At 45.0% G+C, this 13,021-nt stretch overlaps 1 protein-coding gene across 5 annotated transcripts in view; it reads right to left on the reverse strand.

The window, feature by feature from the left end:
* Csmd2 (CUB and Sushi multiple domains 2) overlaps nucleotides 1–13,021 on the reverse strand; it is a 579,269-nt gene that overhangs the window by 227,118 nt on the left and 339,130 nt on the right. For 4 of the 5 annotated variants that reach the window (XM_005395117.2, XM_013519719.1, XM_005395116.2 and 1 more), the window contains exon 13: nucleotides 10,936–11,118. The exons of the other annotated variant lie outside the window; for it this stretch is intronic. In XM_005395117.2, the coding sequence (XP_005395174.1) occupies nucleotides 10,936–11,118 (183 nt within the window). The remainder of the gene's footprint in view (nucleotides 1–10,935; nucleotides 11,119–13,021) is intronic. 5 annotated transcript variants of the gene reach the window in all.

Raw genomic sequence — 13,021 nt, forward strand, 5'->3', positions numbered from 1 at the left:
CTCCTGGCTTGATCTGGAAGGCAGAAGTAGAAGTGAGAAGGACAGAGATATCCCAATCCCGTACAAGTAGAGATCACCATCACGGCTGGATTCCTATAGCTTGGTAAGATTTCCCAGTCCCCGTTCCAGTAACTGCAGTCCTAATATTCCTTAGCCCAGGACTCTGGCCTGGAGGAATATGGTCTCTGGACTGAGTATGGATTAAGCCATATTTGCAGTCTGGTTCTGGACAGATTCCTGGGTCACACTGGATTGAAATGTTGTCTGTGCTGCAACCCTCCAAGAAAACTTCTGAGAAGCTGCCAACTGGGATAAAATTCCTTCCTTTCTTACAGCACTTTGTAACACGTCTATTATTGTAATAATTCAGAGACTGTTTGGTCATAAAAGTGTGTGCTTGTGTCACTCACTAGACTATATGAGCTCTTAGAGGGCCAGACTATGTGAGAATCATCCCTGATATTCTCTGGGTGCTGAGCACAATGTCTGGACCATGAAAATCTCTCCCCTTCATCTCTTGCTGCATTTAAATTAAATGAAAACAAGCAATCACAGTATCAAGATGTAAAGTGTCAAAGTATTGGCCCAAGATATCATTCCTTGCTGAGACATCAGTATGGAGGCTGATATTCCATGAATCCCAGGAGATTGTGACACCAGAACAACTATATTATGGCAACCTCAGCCTATCCAGCTTTATAGCAACAACATATGACCACAATAGATCACCTCATGCACCACAGCTCATGCCACATGGCCTGCCATCTTTGTCAAGGAACCAAATCCCTCAGGAAGATACCAAAGTCCCTCCAAGCATCTGGAACACAGTAGGCGTTCCACACTAGTGGTTTAGAAATCTGGCCCAACATCTAGATCACCCAGAACACTTTTAGAGTTACAGTTCCTGGGTCCTATCTTGGGCCTGCTGAATTGGAATTTCTGAGAATGAGGCTGGGAATTTTAAAATGTCTTTGAGTGACTCTAAAGATTAGTTAAGTTTGAGTTCATTTTAAATGGGGCAGATCCACCAAAGACACTGAGTATCTGCCTATTTAATCATAAAAGTAGCAAGTAATGTGTGGGGCCCATACTAGCTTGGCAGGAAAATTTTTTTTTTTTCTCTGGTACTGGGAACCAAACTCAAGACCTTGCCCTTGCCAGGCAGGTGCTTTGCCACTGAGCTAAATCCCCAGCCCCACTGACAGGAAAAATGTTGACTCTGCTTCCTTGAACATGCTCACAGGAAATGTCCTGAGGGTCTCCACTGTGAGCCATCCTTTCACCTAATCTTTGCCTGACCTGCCCATTGCCGGGTACACCAAACACTTGTATTCCTTGGGCCAGGTCTTAATAGCCAGATCTGGAGCTGTGGCCAGCTAGAAGATGGTATGTTGGGACATTCCAGCTCCACAAGCCAGTGGAGTGAGGTGTGGGGGTGGATCCAAAGAGTCAGTATCAGGTGGGCTTGACATGAGCCAGCATACTCATAGGCTGTCTGAGCTTAGACCCTCACCACCCCCACTGCCACCCCTTCTTCACCATGTTTGGGCTTCTAAGTTGGTTCTTGGATTCTGTCATCCCTGCTGTGATTAAAGCCCTTTTTGAAATTGTGGCCTCTGGCCGGGCCAGTGTATAGCCTGCAGGGGAGACCCATTCCCTTGGATGAGGACCTGACTCAACCTAAAGCCCACCCCCATCAATTATCTGCTTATATAAACACAACACTAGCCTATGATGAAGGAAACCCAACTGACTACTTCCCTGGACACCCTAGTAGGCCATACTAGCAGCTCCCTTTGTGAGCCACCCTTTCACCCAGGCCAGGCCTTCCTTAACTCCCGTTTGCACTGCCAGGCTACCCTGCCAGGGTACCAGGATGCTTTTCAGCTGTGTCCGCCATGCCCACACTCCAGTGCAGAAGCAGACATACCTCCCCACTCCTCCACCACCACGACTCTCTGCCAAGACAAGGACCCTTCAGGCCACCGAGAGCCTTTCTGCAGGGCAGGCCACATCACCAGCAGCAGAATGAGACCACAGGTTCTCAGCATCTAGATTTTTGACAGTAATAGAAAGAGGGCTATGGAACTACTCAAATTCCCTATTTATTTCCTGTGGTCCCTTATGAACAGTGGGACCTTGTAGGGATCTTGGAGAAATGAGAAAAATGTTATGCTAAGCAGAGGAAATTCACATAGCTTTTATCATGGCCCTTGCCCCGATCATAAACATCCCCAGAAATATCACCTCCTATACCAGTGCTAGGGAACCTAGGGCACCCTTGTTACTGTGTTTTGCTTTTAAGACAAAAAGATATTAATGTAGAATTGGTTTTTTCTAAACTAAAACCTCAGTATTCAGGTTTAATCACAGTGTGGGCACTTTTGATAAATAAGTGGGTTTGGGGTTAAAGTCTGGCACTCAGTCTCTAAAAGGTTCCTCATCACTGCCCTGCACTGAGGGTGATGCTTTCAGACCTTGCCTGATCCCAACTCTGACTCTGAACACTTGCAAACAGCAATCTCAGGGCTCTAGCTATTGTGATCATATTTTCTGGGCCAAAGCAAAGGATGTTTGAAATTGCACTTGTTCTAGAAAATCTGGAATTATACATTTCCAGGGAATACCAGGGTTCAGCCATGGAGGAGGTAAAGGGGGCCTGCTTCATTTGTACGCAGGGCACAAAGGTCGAGGTGGGAAGGGAAGTGAAAAGAAGCACTTGCTTATTTGAGAAGAAAGGTGGCTAGCCATGTATGTGACCTATATGAGGAAAACCACAGAGCTGTTAAATTTAGCAAAATGAAAGTGAAGACACCAAAGAGGAGACGTGCCACATAGCTGAATGGGAAGGCTGTGTATTATGAAACGCCTATTTTCTCCAAGTTAATTTATAGTTTAACAAGAGTGCACACACACAGTCCCAATAGGATTTATTTTTACTCTGAGAAAATGATTCTAAAATTAATCTTGAACAACAAACAGATGAGAATAACAATGAATATTCTGAAAGAGAAAATAATTAAGGGAGGAAGGAGTCATTTCTAGCTCTGCTAGATATTAGAACATCTTATAAAACAACAATTAAAATTATTCAATACTGGGGCCAAGGTAGAGCAACAGTACAAAGTGGTGACTCAAGAAATAGACTTAACTACATTTGAGGATTCAGTATGTGATAAAACAATCTATTTCCCTCAAATCACAAGGGAAGTGAATTAATAAATTATGTTGGAAAACTGCCTAAAAGTTTGGACAATATTCTACATTCATCTAAATAAACTGCAGATGTATTAACAAATTATAGTTTTAAAAAAATCAAATTACTGACAAAAAACTAAAAATAGAATGAACTGTTTCTCAGAGCCATGGCAGAATGATAACTTTGTCAGCTTTGAAAAGAAATCACAAATGTTGAGGGATTTGTCTACATGAAGAAGCAAAGCAACGTTCTAATGCAAAATAACAACACATACACACGTACAAAGGAAAGCAAGATTGGGAAAGCAGGTATATCAAAGACCACATAGAATTCCTACCCACACACTAGGAAGACCACCTTCAAGTTGGAAAGGAAAACAGTAACACCCTGCTTAACCACAGTTACCACACAGGGATTGATATATGCACAGATTTGTGTTCCTGCCGGACGGAGCTGAACTCAGGCTGGCTGCACACACGCCAAGAATGAGTCCTCACCTCAATGTCCTGTGGTGGAAATCCTGGCGCACTCCTGGCACCTCTTTCACACCTCTCACCCCAACAGGACATTCTCTGGCCTGTGGTCACTCAGCCTCTCCTCCTATAGACCCCATTACCCTCCTTCACGCACATCCATGTGTCAGCCGCTCTAGGAGGACCTGCAAGCTCAGGTACCCAGATGGGTAATGCATGCACGCATGCGTGCAAGGGGGCATGTACACATGCATCAATGTATCCACAGATCGTTTCCCGTCTGCAGATCCCCACAGCCCATCTTCTCTCAGAACCCATCACTGCCACTGGCTGGTCTTATTTTACAACCAGGCTCCAATGCTGTCCTCCCATTTCAGGTCACCATTCCAACAGGGATGAAGTTGAGTCTGTGCTCTATAAGATGAGGGGCCATAGCAATCTGCTCAGCACCCACTCTGACGCCTGGCACACCAGATGCTCCACAAATATGTTTTAAGTAAACAAAATAACCTAAATGTGTCTTCAGCACCATGGCTTCTCATTGAAAACTCCATTTTAACCCATAAGAGAACACTTCCATTTACAGAACTGTGTCTGTCTGCATGGAGAGAGCTCCTGAAGGTCAAGGCTGTGCCCCACTCAGCTCTGGACTACCAATGCTCCGTACAACCTGGATGCTTCACAGCAGTCAGCAGGGGTTTGCTGGAGGGGTGCGCTCAACTTGTACTTTTTAAATTGGCGTGTTTCAAAAGGCCACACAAATACTTGAAGTTTAGAAGAGGTGATAAAGGTTACAAGTGATATATGTGACCTATATGAAGAAAACCACAAAGTTGTTACCTTCAGAAGGTGAAAGTAGGTGAACATAAAAGAGACATGATATATTTCTGGATAGGACAGCCTCACAGTACATGAATTTTATTCTTAACTCTACAGCTCTTGCTTTGGAATCATGGGTGGATGCAACACTTTGAGGGACTGATGCTAAGAGTATGCACCAAGAACACAAATGTTCATATGCTGTGTTGATTATCCTACTCTTAGAAATTTATCCTAGGGAAATAATTTAAGAGAATGGGGAAAAAGCCATACACATGAGGATGTTAATTACAGCCTTATATAAGTTGATTGAACATGATTGGTTGACTAAGTCATGGTCCATTCACTAGACAGAATATTCCATTGATCTTAAGAAGGATAACTTTGAAAGACATGTGGCCATCTGGTAAGATATACAGCATAAAATGGACTTTAAAATGCAGCATACAAAATGGTACGTTCACTTTGATTAAAAGCACATGAAAGATGTGTGTAGATGGTTAAGAATGAAAAAAGAATAGATAAGGATCTGGAGTGTGGAAGTAAGAGGGGGGAAGATAAAAAATGATGGAGAAATGTTATTTGCAGGTTCCAACTGTCTAAAACAAACATCCCCACTTTGAATTGCAAACATACACCAATAAAAGAAAAATAAAAGAAGAGAAAAATTTGAAATCACTTTTCATTTAAGGGAAAAAGATGAAGTATTTTATTTCTTTAAAATTTTTAATTTATTTAAATCATTACATTTATTTAAAAATTTAAACTACTAGACTATACAAAAGTCTGTGTGCATATTGGTCCTTAAGTGGCAGATATTTCTTGATATAGAGGTACAGCATATTATATGGGGCATGGCCCTGACCAATTACCCCTTCAGCCTGAGTAGGATCATCCCTTGCCCTGTAGTTTAGAATTTGACCAGAATCCAACATACGCTTTTATGCTCTTGACTTTGTATACAGTAGGTGCTCAAAAAATCAAGATAGATGGATAAGTGGATGGGTGGAAGAAATGAGAAACGGTAAAAAATAAGAAATACTTTCATTACCAGCATCGTACACACTGATACTGGTATTGGTAAGATTCCAGTAATGGTCATAGAGCTTCTCTTCATGAATCTGTTTAACTCTTATCAAACTGTTATTTCATGGGGGTAACTTTAGCCAATGGTGTGCTTCTGTACTCCGGTCTATTGTTTTTGTCCAAAGTGTTCCTTGACACACCCTCAGATTTTGGAAATCTGGTGCTATAGAAAAAAGTGTAGAACTTGGGGTGGGAACCTGGGCTCGGATCGCTGCTCTGTCAGTGACTCCAGCGGTACACTGGTTCATGAACTTAATCCTTTCCATCATGCTGGTCACAAACCAGATTGGATAAGAACCAAATCAAATTTCCCCATGAAGTCAATATTAAACCTAACCACTGAATTTGATTCAGTTTTTGTCCAATTTGGTTTGCAACCAGACTCATGGAAAGAACTAAGTTCTTGAACCAAGGTACCACTGTAGTTCAAATTCTAGCCCAGCATTTAAAGGTCGCATAGCCTTTGAGTGAGTTACCTTACCTCCTCCAACTTTGTTTCCTTTATGAGGTGTGATTAAAAAGCATAGTGTATGTTTACATTTTTAAAAAAAATAGCAGTAAATGACATGTGATTAACCCCCTCAAAGTACTCTCTCTCACTTCAAACATACTTATCCCATGGCTCTAGCCACTTTTTAAAGCAGTTCTGGAAGCCCTCTTCCATGAGGGTCTTTAGTTGTGCTGTTATGGCTGCCTCGATTTCCTGAATTGATTCACAGAGTTTATCCTTCGTAGTCATTTTGACTTTAGGGGAGAGCCAGAAGTCATAAGGTGCCAGATGTGGTAAATAAGGTGGATGAGGACATGCTGCAATGTTTTTATGAACATGTCATTCCATTGGGGGGACCCTGGAAGCAGCACTCACTGTATTTTTGATCACAAAAGAGGACTTTCAGAATTGCTTCAGAAAGTGGTAAGGATGGTGGAATAAATGTGTTTGAAATAGAGAGTAGTTTGAGGCGGATTAGTGGCAATAAGTCTTTTACTGTAAACAATTTTAAAATCTAAACATTCACCGTATATTTTGAACAGTCCATGTGAACTAAGAGAACAAACACAAAGTTGTAGGAAAGATTCCTATCTCCCAGTGGTGTAAAACATTCAGTAAATATTGGCATCCTCTCCCGCCAATATTAGTGCTATAGACTGATCACAGCCTTATTTAAAATGTAAATCTACAGGAGTGTTCAAATTACATGAGACTAAGTTATCCTAGACCAGTGGTTTTTCACTGAGGCTGGGTTTTTCATCAGGGAATATTTGGTAACCTCTAGAAATGTTTTTGTGTGTCACAACTGGTTTGTGGGGTGGGTGACACTGGCATTCATTGGGTAGAGGATAGGGATATGGCTTAAACACCCTGCCGTGCCCCAGAGTGCTTCATACAAAAAAACTGGGCGAAAATATCAATGAACAAGATTAATAAACCCTATATTTGAGTAACAATCCATAGGAGAGATAAAATTCCTGATGATCTTTTGGCAGAATCCATTCCTTTCTGCAGAAATGTGTGCGTGTGTGCACGCACTTGTGTGTATGCCTGCGCACATGCCTCCAAGGCAGTGTGATGGGGAGGAATTCAGGGACAGGAGGACACTAGAAGAGGGTCATTTCCTGTAGCATCCTGTGTGGGACACCTTCCTTTGGCTCTCAACTCTTCAAAGTCCAGCTGGAATCCTCTTTCCTGTGTGACATTTTCTCTGAGCACCCAAGGTCCCAAACTCCCCGCCCCGACCACTCAAGATTCAGCAGCTGATCTGTAACATAAACTATATCCCAGGAGGCCCTGCCTTCCCATTTCATACACGCACCATATATATTAAGAGCCAGGCAATTAAGATTCACACATTTTTATGGTGCTTTACAAAATGGTGAAGGAAAAGAAAGCAAGCATGAACATTCCTGCTGTCTTGGCACATCTCTGGTGAAGTCTGTTTTGAAACTTCTTTTGAAAGTGGCTGCTAATGGACTGATAATTGGTTTCCTGGCTTCCTTATGAAGTGTGAAGTGCTCTGCTAGCCTGTCAACGAAGCATCAAGTACTGTGCAAACCACTTTCAGAATTATTTGTAACTTCCTTCCTATTGTAGCACTTGTGGTGAAGGAATGACTGGCTAGGGTTGCAGGAGAATGGCTCTCTATTTTTCTTGCAAGGACAAGGTTAAACAGGCAGAGATTTGGGATAGTAAAGAATATCAGGACCTAGGCAATGCTCCCTCCTCAGGATAGCTAGGCTGAGCAGATTTCCTAGGCAGAGACTGAACAGTTCTGAGTGCAACACTTGGTGCCTGGCACAGGATAGACACTCAGTGAATATCGCTGAACGGATGGAAAGCAGTTCTACTTCTGACTGGTTCTGAGCAGTGATCTCTGGAGATGTGAATTAACCAAGGAGGACGAGAGAGTGAGAGTGAAGACGCTGGCTCCATCTTTTCTTCCAAAATGCTTTTCACTGTGAGCTACATCATCAGCCTGAAAAACCTAGATGGAAAAAGACTGCTTATGGTGCCTCTACCACTGTGAGGGCAGCTCAAAAGGCAATCAAACGATTCTGAAGTCTCTGCTTGCTGCAGAAGATGTTTGGGCACATGAAGGAAGAGTGTATTTGTGTGGTCTCTGCAGGGCAATTCCCTAGTAAGAAGCTGTTCTGAAGAAAATGTTTCAAGGGAAGAAAAATGTACTGCTTTGTAGTTCTTTAGATAATTGTTCAAAATTCTGAGCCATCAAAATAATTTTCCCAATCCCTTTCTAACGCCTAAGAAGGAGAGAGCAGTATTGTTTGCTAAGTATCGTATTAATATTTATTGTGACGCATGTGTGGTAAAATTTAGCACATTTATGTGGGCTTCTGCAAGAGGTGCTTTTGTGTGTACCTAAGGACAACCTCACTATTTCATATTTTGATAGAATTTTAGAGATGCTTTCCCTTTTCTATTGATCTCACACTATGGTGTAGTTAATCTAAAGTCAGTAGAACTGTCCCTCAGTCAAAGAATGACCTACTCTGTAATGATCCACTTTATGGAGTAATTTTCAAGCATTCATTGTGGAAAATGTGGGGACTTCTCACATCACACGTATTTTTCAGTATAACTATCACCATAAAGCCTTAGGATTTTTGGAGTAAGAATGGACTGCTACCCAGTGGGATTGATCAGGAAACCAAAATCCAGAGAACAGCTGTGCTGACTGCAGTCAGGAAGCTGAGCTGCGACTAAGAATCGGATCTCCAGATTGAGTCCAAAATTATTTCAGTGCTTCAGATTTTCCTTATCATCATCTCTGTACCACAAATTAGACTGTGAGCTCCCTGACAGCAAAGCCCAGGACCTCTGAAAGCATCAGCTTCGGGGCTGGGTACTGGGTACTCAGCAGAAAGCAGGCAGATGGTGATCCCTCGTATACATGAGGTACAAATGCGAACTTGCTATGTGGTGCAGAGGCATAAGGACAGGTGATTGTCCCCGGCCTCCTCCACTGAAGCCAGCGTCTTTGAGATTCAAGCTGTGCTCTATTATACCCAGAGACATTCGGACAAGGGTAAGTGATGAAAACGCCTGGGGATACCACCTTCCTCTATCCCAGAATTGTCCAGAAGAAGTGCTGCACCAGACCCCTGCAGCACCTGCTTCAGAGTTCTTATCAACAAGCCCCAGGCCCCTCATTCTTTTTGGAAACCACAGAGAGCACCAATTCATACTTGCAGGGACAGCTCTGTTCTCTTTTCTTGTCAGCTATCTGCAAATAATGTCCAGCTTGCTGGAGGCTGTCAGTCCTGCTCCTGGAAACCAAGGGCCTGCTGAGCAGCACACAAGGTCTGCTGCCATTAGTGAAGGTTTTAGAAAATGTTCTAAAACGACTCTTAAGAGGCAGAGGGCCAAGTAAATTCACATGACTGATAGTCCCCAGATAGCATGCTCCTTGCTCCCCACATCTCTCAGCTTGCGGGGACAGAGAACTTTGTCCTGGTCCCTCCAGCTTCAGTCCTACCAACTCTCAGCCCTGGTTCTGTCTCCATTCATCTGAATGAATTTCAGAAATTTACTGGGGACTCCAGCTATACCTTTGCCTTCTCAGGCCAGCATCTGCAGAGTCCTGCTGTGTTCACTCTGGCCTGGGCTTGGTGTCTACCATGCTCAGACCCTTTGTTCTTGCTGCCGTGAAGGGACCCTTGAGAACCTTCCCCGCTCCTCTGGTCCTGAGGCACCCAGCATGTCAAGGGCTAACACTGACAAACATCGTTTTCCAACCACACAGAGGAGCAAAAGTGGGAAGATGCCATGCAATTCGACTTGTTTTCAGTACGGCTGATTGGTTCAGTGTGAATTTATGAGTGATTTGATCTTTAAATCTCTGAAGACTTTTACACAAATCAACTTACAAGTCATCAAAAATGCCTTTACAGACAAAGTAGTATTTTTTTCATTTGAAAAGTATAATCGCTGTGGTATGACCCAACTCACCAGCTTATATATCCCAAACTGTCATCATCATGGGAAAACACAGTCTCCCAGACTGCTCCTCCCTTGTCCCCACGGGCCTATCATTTTCTGGTATGCACAATGCAGAGGCCTTGAACAGCCCACCAAAGCAGGTAAAGGACCACAGAGTCAGGCTGTCTGCCTTTCCCTGAGAGAGCACACTGAAAAAGCTGGAGGGGGTGGAGTGGTGAGGGTTGGAAGACAAAGCAACAGCCCAGAGAGGCTGGAACCTTGGACTTCTGGACAGAGACCATGCCTGGCCTCCTCTGCTGTCCACAGCCCCTTAACTTAGAAGACTTCTAGTACCATTTACCTCAAAAAGTATGGCCAGCCTGTCCAAGAGAAAGGAAGGAAGAAGGGCTCCTCCATAGGATCAATTCCAAGCCCTTCCTCAAAGATCAACCACCCCAAGACAGCTGAAGTCCTTATCTCTCATAAATCTCACAAGAGAGAAATGCATATCCCTCAAGGTGTGGTGTCCCACGTGCTGGAAGGCTACTATGGGCCTCCTTACAGTCCCTGGAGCCCCAGGTGACTCTACAGTAGCAGTGGCAGTAGTGAAGGTGAGGAGGAAGTATCTGGGTCTGAGCCTTGTGGGCCATGCCCATGGGTCTACATTGCTCTTAAAGATCACCATGGAAAGTATGAGGTCTGAAAAGGGCCCCAAAGGTCAAGGGCAATCATCCTCAATGTTGCAGTCTCCATTACTGCCAGAAACAAGGGCCCAGCCGGCAACATCCTGAGGAACAGAAGAAACCAACCAGAGTGATGCTGCTGGTACACCCTGCATGGTGCCCAGGGATGGAGCCCCAGATTGGTTAGGACATGGCCCCTGCCTCTGGGTGGAGACCCTGTGGTGCTGCCTCCCACTCACTTACACACACAGCCTGGCTTCTTAGCCGACCACTGGTTATTCTTTTGGCATGTGATTGCCTTCTGCCCCACCAGCTCAAAGGCAGGCTGGCACTCAAACTTGAGTGTGTCGCCATGGCGAAAGCGGGAACCTTCCCTCCGGCCATAGGCAGGGATGCCGGGGTCACCGCAGCTGCCCTGCTCGATCTCTGAAAGACAGGAAGATGAGAAAACAGAGACAACAGGTGACTTAATACCCCTGTTGGAGTTGTAGGTCCACCATGCATGCTCTACTACCAACTCCCACCGCCACCCTCTTGCTGTGAGTCAGCTCTCCAAGCCATACAGGTAGACATCTGACGTGCTTATTGGAGGTGAGATTCATGTTTGAACACAGCATCGGTGGACAAAGGGGCCTTCAACTGACACATGTTGGTGACTCTGGTCCACATATCGTGCCCTAGACGCTTGCTTATTTTTACTTAAGATGGGTGTTCCTTCTTAATGGGTTACCTGTTCTAGGAGGTGGTAAGTCCCAGACTTTGAAGACTTCCTGACTGAACCTGACCCTGCATCTGACCATTCCTGACTCTGGCTGGAGCATAAGCACAGGCCACTCAGAGCAGCAAAGGCAGGCACAGGTGAAGAGGCGCTGGCACTGTCACAAACCAGAGACTTGTGGGGATCGATGCTGGCTGCTTTCTGTTACAGAAGTGCTGTGGAAGGTGTTTTTAACTTTTAGTTTGGGATGGTAACAGGTAAAAGGAAACAAATAACTTATTGAGAGTGCTTTTAAAGCCCAACTGAGCCAACAATGGCGAACCAGCCTTGCAGAGGGGTCCCTGAGATGTCTCAGGGTATGATAGATGTCTCACAGGAGTAAGCCAGGACCCAGGTGCTTCTGGTCTGCCCTGGCCACCCCAAGTTCCACCTGTGTTGTGCTTGAGGCTATGAGAGATGAAGGTGGAACTCTGCCCCAGGGAGGAGGGCTTCCTGTAGGAAAGACAGGAACTGGGGGTGACTCAGTGGTAGAACACTTGCCTAGCATTAATGAGGCCCTGGGTTCGATCTCTCGCACTACCAAAAATAAATTTTAAAAAGGAAAAAAAAAGGAAGTCATGAAGGAGGCGTCCAGTGGTGAGGCGAGATTGTAAGAATGCTGAGATTTGTGAAAGAGGGGCCCAGGGTCATCAGTGGAATATGTTAGACACCTTTTTACCGCAGACACTTTTACGGGCTGTCAGAAATCATGGTCCTGGAAATTGCTGTGTATGACCACGGCAGAGGTGGTTCCAGGAAAATTTTCTTCCTACAGCTGGGGGATTTCTGTGGGCTAATTGGGGTAGTCAATGGCTCTGCCATACAGAGAGCCTCTTGACTGTCATATTTATGTTACCTCGAAAGCCAGAACCTCCTGCCCTCTGCTGAGGGCAGGGTGCAGGATGAGAGCACGAGCATGACAGCACAGGTGCGTGCCTGTCTGTGCATGACCTCAGTCAAAGGTCCTTTGAATCTCAAGTAAACTCAGCCCCAAGCCCCTCATCTTATGTGTCCCTTTGGCCTTCCCATCTACACACACACCTGCTGAGGCTGTATCTGAGCCTGCTTTTGAACTGGCCTTGTGCATACTTAGGGTTGGGGGGAGGCATTCTGGGGAACATGGTCCCTTGGGTCAAGGTCCCAAAGCTCCAAGCACCTGAAGGGAAGGAAGAGGGGGCCCCTATGACAAGTTGACCTGGGCAAGTAAGCACGGGGCTCTCCTTCTTCCTGAGATCCGCATAGTGCTTTCTGGGATTTAAGTGCCTGGGATGCAAGATCTGTCACTGCAGGCATCTGAGACCTGGTGGAAGTTTCTGGGTATATAAGGACAGAGCTGAGGACAGATTTAAAGTTGCTAGTGAAGTCCCGCTGTACTGTAGAGGGCATGCATGTGCAGAACATGTGTCTGTCCCTGCCTCAGCAGCTAGGCTGAGCCTGTGATGGGATGAAGAGAACAAGCATCCTCTGGGGAGGAAGGACTCTGCCAGCTGCCCATTGTGTACACACAGCCCTGCTCGTAGTGTAACGAGTACCTCCTCTGTGCCAGCCCAGTGCAAGGCATTTGAAACCTGC

Source organism: Chinchilla lanigera, unplaced genomic scaffold (assembly GCF_000276665.1).
Source record: "Chinchilla lanigera isolate Chin_1 unplaced genomic scaffold, ChiLan1.0 scaffold00051, whole genome shotgun sequence".
NCBI lineage: Eukaryota > Metazoa > Chordata > Mammalia > Rodentia > Chinchillidae > Chinchilla > Chinchilla lanigera.